The sequence below is a fragment of the Cebidichthys violaceus genome, unplaced genomic scaffold (genome assembly GCF_023349555.1).
Source record: "Cebidichthys violaceus isolate CVI_PGR_0920_01 unplaced genomic scaffold, fCebVio1.0.p SCAF_3, whole genome shotgun sequence".
Classification (NCBI taxonomy): Eukaryota; Metazoa; Chordata; class Actinopteri; order Perciformes; family Stichaeidae; genus Cebidichthys; species Cebidichthys violaceus.
In genome coordinates, this window is record NW_027176483.1 from 19,460,385 (window position 1) to 19,467,397 (window position 7,013).

The 7,013-nt window shown below is 41.8% G+C and overlaps 1 protein-coding gene across 3 annotated transcripts in view; it reads right to left on the minus strand.

Annotated features, from left to right (window-relative positions):
* ces3 (carboxylesterase 3) overlaps positions 1 to 6,260 on the minus strand; it is an 8,771-nt gene extending 2,511 nt beyond the window's left edge. For 2 of the 3 annotated variants that reach the window (XM_068724062.1, XM_068724060.1), the window contains exons 1-9: positions 6,178 to 6,260; positions 4,983 to 5,184; positions 4,756 to 4,894; positions 3,154 to 3,287; positions 2,891 to 3,044; positions 2,639 to 2,743; positions 1,700 to 1,801; positions 1,080 to 1,220; positions 886 to 966 (exon numbers count right to left, since the gene is read on the minus strand). In XM_068724062.1, coding sequence (XP_068580163.1) covers positions 886 to 966; positions 1,080 to 1,220; positions 1,700 to 1,801; positions 2,639 to 2,743; positions 2,891 to 3,044; positions 3,154 to 3,287; positions 4,756 to 4,894; positions 4,983 to 5,184; positions 6,178 to 6,244 — 1,125 coding nt within the window. In that variant the 5' untranslated portion in view covers positions 6,245 to 6,260. The remainder of the gene's footprint in view (positions 1 to 885; positions 967 to 1,079; positions 1,221 to 1,699; positions 1,802 to 2,638; positions 2,744 to 2,890; positions 3,045 to 3,153; positions 3,288 to 4,755; positions 4,895 to 4,982; positions 5,185 to 6,177) is intronic. The other variant, XM_068724061.1, reaches the window with a different exon arrangement.
* Between the last annotated feature and the right edge of the window lie 753 nt (positions 6,261 to 7,013).

Consider the following 7,013-nt stretch of genomic DNA (forward strand, 5'->3'; position numbering starts at 1 on the left):
CAAATACAAATCAAAGTGGGTTTTTTTTCCTGAAAACCAGCCAAAGTAAGTAAATTAATTCTAGTAAAGTTCCTTTGCAGTATGAAACACTGATGTTCATGGATGGCCACGACTGTGAGCATTTCAACCTCTTCCTTAAATGATCATCTTTTGTATTTTTGGACTGGTTCTATGTGTGTGAATGACATTTTTGTATATATTTGTGTTACACAGGCTAGAAACCCATCAGCTATCTGACGACAGATGAGCCTTTTGGGGTAAGGGACTATATTTCCGGGGCTAAGACTTCCTTTTTCCGTGAGATGTGAGACTGGAGTTGGAGTTGTAAGACGACGTGTGCGACTGGATTGTTTCACAAGTAGCCAGTTTACAAGCTCATTTTAGACCAATCGAAATCGAAAATCATCATCAGACGATAGCCGGTGGGTTCCCAGACAGCATTTCAGCCAATGAGTTCCGCCTAGCTCTCCACACAGCCTGCCTTTAATGTCGGGCTGCTCCAACGTGATTAGTCAGACTACAACCAGAAAACCAGAACGCGTCAGATACCAAAATCTGGTCCCCGTGGCCTACAGTTTTAGATACACAATCTGTTTATGCACATTAGGGTTTGCAACCTGCTTGCCTCAAGTTGCCCTGTGAGGGATGAATCAAGTTTTAAAAATTGAATTAAACTGTTGCTATTGATACCACCATCTTGTTTTGAAATAATAGTTGTAGTTATATATTTAAGGGGTAAATTAAAAGTAGTAATGCAAATAAAAAAAAAAAAATGTAATTCAATATAAACTGTTAATGTCACATACAATAAATAGAAATATAAAAACAACTCCCGGCGTCAATTAAAATCATTCAAACAGCAGCATCAGCGCTCATAGATCTCACCCCTGCAGGATAGAACATGTTCATCACTCCCAGCACAGACTCTCTGTTCATGCCGTTCTCCCAGCCAGGAGGGACGAAGTTCTGCATGGGACAATGCTTCAGAATTAGTTCAGTATGAAGAACAAATACTTCAGGATGGACTTGTCACAGAGGTTATGTGTATTATGTGTGAATAGCATTGACTGCTGTGTGACCTGAGGCAGGATCCATCCAAACTCATGGTTGGTTATTCCCATCATCACTGGAACCTTCAACACTTCTTTCCTCTTGAGCAGCTCCTCAGCTGTGTCAGTGAGAAACACTCCGTCCACCACGGCTCCCAGGAAGATTTTCATCTAAACACAGGACACTACTTACTGCTATTGAACTGGATGAGTGGATGAACCAAACATTCACCAGCTGTTCACCAGCCAAGAGTGTTCACAGGCTGCCATCTGGTGGCTAAAGTTAAGGACAACACTTGAAATTCAGATCTGGCATTTTACACAGAACCTTGTGTACCAAAGAAACCAAATTTAGAATTTCTTTTTTGGTGAGGTTTCCATTCGTTTGTTCACCCTCTGTGATATACCAGCTGATATTTCAGCTGATATATATTTTGTTTTACTTTTAGGAATCCACAACCTCAAAAGGTTCTTCTATCTGGAAACACGCGCAGAAACGTTGTAAAATGAGACGTTTTTTGGTCAGTGTTGGCCTCATAATCTAACTCTCTAACGACAGAAGGATCCAGGAAATGCAATAAAACACACGATCAAATCAGAGCTAAATACTTTTCTACATCTGCCCCGCACATCTTCACGAGACCATGTACCTTTTTAGTTGCATCAACTAGCTCTTCTTTACTTTTCCCCTTCATACACTGGACCAGTTCCTCTGTGCTGCTGCGGTCGCATCCAGTAAGGTTGGCAACAATCTAGGTATAAAGAAGAGATCCATAAAAAACAATACATAAGCACATGTACCCTGATGTTTCTCGAGACAAAGTGAAAATCCGTACTTATTTTAGTCTGGTACGTGTGGAAGTTGCTAAAAGAATATACTTATATTTATTGGCCATTGCACTAAAGAACCAAAATATCCAGCAGTATCAATGGGGGTTTGGTAGTTAATGATCAACAGTAGTACTTTGCTGAAAATGTTCAAGCCTCTGAACCTCTACTTTAGAAAAGTTCATTCTGTTTAGCGTTTAAATGTTTATAATAGCAGTAGATCAAATGGCTGTGTGTAATACAAATTAGGTAACATAGAATTTCCCACAGAGAATTATCACTCAACTCGGGAGTCCCCTTCAGCTCTACGGAGCTTCTTAGTCTATTCTGGATCTTTTTTTTTCTTTTCCCGCTCTCATCAACCTCTGACTAAGTTGTGATGAACCCACTGTACACTACCTGTCCAGCAGCCAACAGCAGACGGACAAAGTTAGTGAGTAGCTGGTGAACTTTAGCAGCTAAAGAGACAGATGTGTTTTTCTCAGGAGCTGGTGGAGACCAAAAACAGAGCTAAAAGTTCAATAAAATTTGTATTTACATTCATCAGGTGGACACAAACAAGAATTTAATGACAATCTTATATTGCTTTAAGTCTGGTGGATATTTAAATTTATAAAATAACTACATCAGGTTATAATATGTCATTGTTGTTTTGTCTTAATTCACCAAGTGGCCCAAAAAAATGAATTAATGCAGCTTTACTGTTGGTACAAGTACATGTTCAAAACATGCTAATCTGCTCAGTTTACATATGACAGTACCTTGGTATGATTCAAAGGATGTCTTGTAGTGTAGGTCCCAAGTGTTGCTACTCCACTTTGAAAGATTGCCCTCTGAAACAGTCCTTTTGCTTGTGGAGACAGAGTCTGTTCATAAGGAATGACACGTATATGCATTAACATGATCAAGGTGCACTCATGAATTAGCTCTGGTATGGCTCACCTACACATGTTAAAATATGTCAATATATGTAACTAACATGTTTCTTTTCTTCCGGTGATTTGTTTTCTCACCAGTATCGATGCACTGATGCCTCCTGCGGATTCTCCAGCCACTGTGACGGTTTGTGGATCGCCGCCAAAGGCCTCGATATTTTCCTGGACCCATCTCAGCGCTGCTAGCTGATCCAAGAAACCCCAGTTGCCCTGAGCGTGCTCGTCTCCAGTGCTTTGAAACAGGAAAACGTTGTCTTCTTAGAGAATCATTTCACAGAGAAAAGTCTGGAAAACTGCCACTGTGGATACATACAGAAATGTGACGAGCAACACAAACTTACCTCAGGAGTCCCAGGATGCCGAGACGATACTGAATAATAACCATCACTATGTTTTCGTACGCAGCCAATGGAGCGCCGTCATACTGAGAAGCTGCACCCATCGACAGACCTCCTCCGTGGATCCACACCATCACCTGACACACAAGACAGCAGCCTGCTGGTCACAGCTCTCCACGACAGAAAGTACAGTAGGACTACAACCATTTGTAATGCACCGCCTTCATCGTGATGCATTGCAAATAAAAGACTACACAGGCAGGCCCATTATAAACTGAGATGAATATGTTGTTTACAAAACTGTACTGTTTCGAGTCTCTTAAGGCGTGTCCATTAAACGCCGCAAGCTACATGCGATTGCTTAATTGCATCGTTGTAGCTGATGTGAGCACTGGAAATAGTTAGTGTAAGCACTGTAAGCACTTGAAATATAGGCTCTAAAAAATAGCCTACAGCTGAAATATTTGGAACTGTCAGCTGAAGAGTAAGAGATGAAAGCTATTGAAGAGTCAGTTAAGGAACACAGATAAAAGCAGTTGAGACTTCTATCTTCTAGAAAGCGCTAAAAGTAGATGAAGTGTTATTTGGTAACGAAGCACTGAAAACCGTCTAAATTTCAGTTTGTGCAAGAGCTACTAATAGCAAATGAAGCGTCACGTAAAGACAAAGTGATGAAAACACTATAAATGTCGTAACACTGAAAGCAATGAAGGAAATTTGAAGCGCTGGAAGGAGTTTAAGTCAGTTCAAATGAAATGAAGTGCAAGCACTGAAGAAGAAGCGCTGAGATCATATGAAGTAGTGGGCAGAATCATCGGTCTTTGTAGAGAAACAGACCATGGACATGTGTTAAAGGAGACATATGCTCATTTTCATACATTTTGGGTTTCCACTAAAGCATGTTTACATGTCTTCTTTTTAAAAAACACATCATTTTTCTCATACGGTCTGTCTGAATATATACCTGTATTCACGTTTGTCTGAAACGCTCTGTCTCTTTAAGCCCCCCCCCCCCCCTCCTGAAAAAGCCCAGTCTGCTCTGATTGGTCAGCGTTTCAGGTGTTCCAATCTCTGAGCAGTCGCCATCTTCACAGTGCCGCTGCTGTCGGTGAGTCGCTGCATCAACTAGAGTTTCGCAGCACTATAACCGGAGACTGTACAGTTGTGACATTTTTTTTAATATAAAGCAGGTACAGCCCGTATTCAGACACTGTGCCTTTAAACGAGCCGTCACGACCGCGTTACGGTCGTGACGGCTCGTTTAAAGGCACAGTGTCTGAATACGGGCTGTACCTGCTTTATATTAAAAAAAACAACTGATGGAAATCTCACTTTTTACAATATGGGACTTTCAATAAACAGAAGCAGGATTCATATCTGTACATCAACAAAGACATGAAAGCTCTGTTCAGTTAATAAACAGTCAACACACTTCAACAGTTCTATACTCGGGGTAGACAACGGTAACAGCACCCTACTCTAGAATTCGGTCCAGTTCCAACAACATCATAAGTTACCTCCTCCCTTCATGGATTACATTTACACTGAGAGGAGATTCTGTTGTTTTGTCCACGCCTACATATACACGCTGTCTGTTTAACCCACCGGCACTTTGTCCCCTTTCGTTGCCTCAGCTGGAGTGTATACGTTCAGATACAGACAGTCCTCTGAAAGCTCTGGTGGGGTGTATTGCATTGACATGGTCCTAGAAACGCTCACAACTAGCCCTGGATCTTGGATGCACCTGAAATAGAAAGAGAGAGAAGTGAGTGTCATCCAGGGAGAAAATAATGTTTCTCAAAAATGGTGATTTAGTGGTTGCCCAGTCTTACATGGGAGGCTGGTGAGTGCAGTCTCTCTCCCCCTCCCAGGGCTCTGTATCCTGGGGAGCAGCCAAGCGGAGGGGCCCTACGGGGGGCCGGGAAAACGGGATCCCCAGGTATTGCTTCACCCTCCTCTCCGTGCCTTTCACCGTCACATATTGCCCTCTGATTCGACCATGTTTCAGAGCAACCACAGGGTCAACGCTCTCTGCTGAAGAAACAAGCGTGTGTAGAAAGGCCATTACCAATGTTTGTGCAAGGTTACAATTAACCTTTATTTTACATTATGGACAGACATTTCCCAAATTGTGCTTGCTAACCCTCAAACAGAGATTCGTATGATATCTTACGGAAAAATTTTTTTTTGCATTTTCCAACAAAAGTCCAGCAACACGAGCGATCAGTGTCCCTGCACAAGCCTCCGCAGCGTTTAAGGCAACAAAAACCAAGATTGCGGTTTGGGTTAAAAAAAGCTATGGAAATTACGCAACAAATAAGTCATCATTAGGACTACAATAACTACAGAAGTGACGTTACTTAAGTGTGAAAAGTTACGTGAAAAACACATCAACGTTGACTTCTGGTTTTGCTCGGGACACAAACAGCGGTCACCTAGCTGAGAGTTTTGCGTCACTACAACCACCCCTCCACCCAAACCTCCTCCCTATGGACTTTGTCGCTCTTTGTCCTACATCACCCTTCATCACTCACTGTTATGTGGATTACATACAAATTATGTGGGTTATATATACGAATTATAGTGGCAGTAAGTAATTACAGGAAAGTGATGTAACATGCATGTAAGTGATTGTAAAAACAACAACAACAAAAGAAAACTGCAGTGTCAATCCAGGGATTTCTTGTTGGGTTTGGAAATCCCTTAATCCAGGTATTGTTTTAGAAAAGCCTTTCAAACCCCCCCCCCCCCCCCCCCCCCCCAAAAAGAAACCTCACATACACTGATCAAGTTACAACAAGGCTGTTATTGGTAGCTCCTGACAATGTGAACATGGTTCCATTTAGCCAAATGTCAATATTGTCATTCTTCTTCTCTGTTATTTATTGTGTTGTGTTTAAAGATTAATTGCTACACTTCTTGGGCTGATGGGATCTTAGAAAAGTAGTACAATGAAGCTGATTGTCATAGTGGCCGGTGCATCAGAATGTCCCGTCCTAATACGAGGTAAAACAAAGAGTTTCTTACCTGGGGCTGACTGCGCTATCGCTGTCAGCACAGGAAGGAGATAAACAACCAACAGCGCCGTCCTCATCCTGACCGGGCTCGAGGAAAACACAGAGAGAACTACAGTGTGCTTCCAGAGACAAAGCCCTCTGCCCCCTATATTGACCCTCTCGTACCCCCCCGCCCCCACCACACACACACACACACACACACACACACACACACACACACACACACACACACACACACACATTTCAAACTGTGAATTCATCCAAACATTGAGTGAGTACATGCACTTTCAAACTCAAACATCACAAAGAAGCTCATTATGTCACAACAGCTGAACAACACTAGTATCATCTCTATTGATTTAACCTCTAATGCTCCACAAGACGAACTGTGAAACCCTGCTCTTTGACCGACCGCAGCTCAATACTGTAAACCATATTATCTAAAATACTTTATACTTTAGAAGATAAACTAAACACATGATGATCTCTTCTTTTGAGAGGCGCTGACAAAAAAAAAAGTATTGGATTAAACAGAATAATGCTCACGTTATGCTGCTTCACTACACTTCAGACAGTATGATTATGTGTTTTTTCAAAAGCACTACTGTCCAACATATTCATAGTTTGCTGCTGTATGATCCCGAATAGCTAAGAAGTGGCCCTAAATATTTTGACAGCTGGACGACATTCTTCTCGCGCTTTGTCCTTCACTGAGAAGAGAAGATAAAGCAGTGCTGGACAAACCATTAATTATGTGTATCCAAAGCCTGACGTGAAATAAAGCTTCTGTAAAATATGTTGTCCAAAAACTATAATGAGCCACATTGTTGCACTCTAACCCGTGGA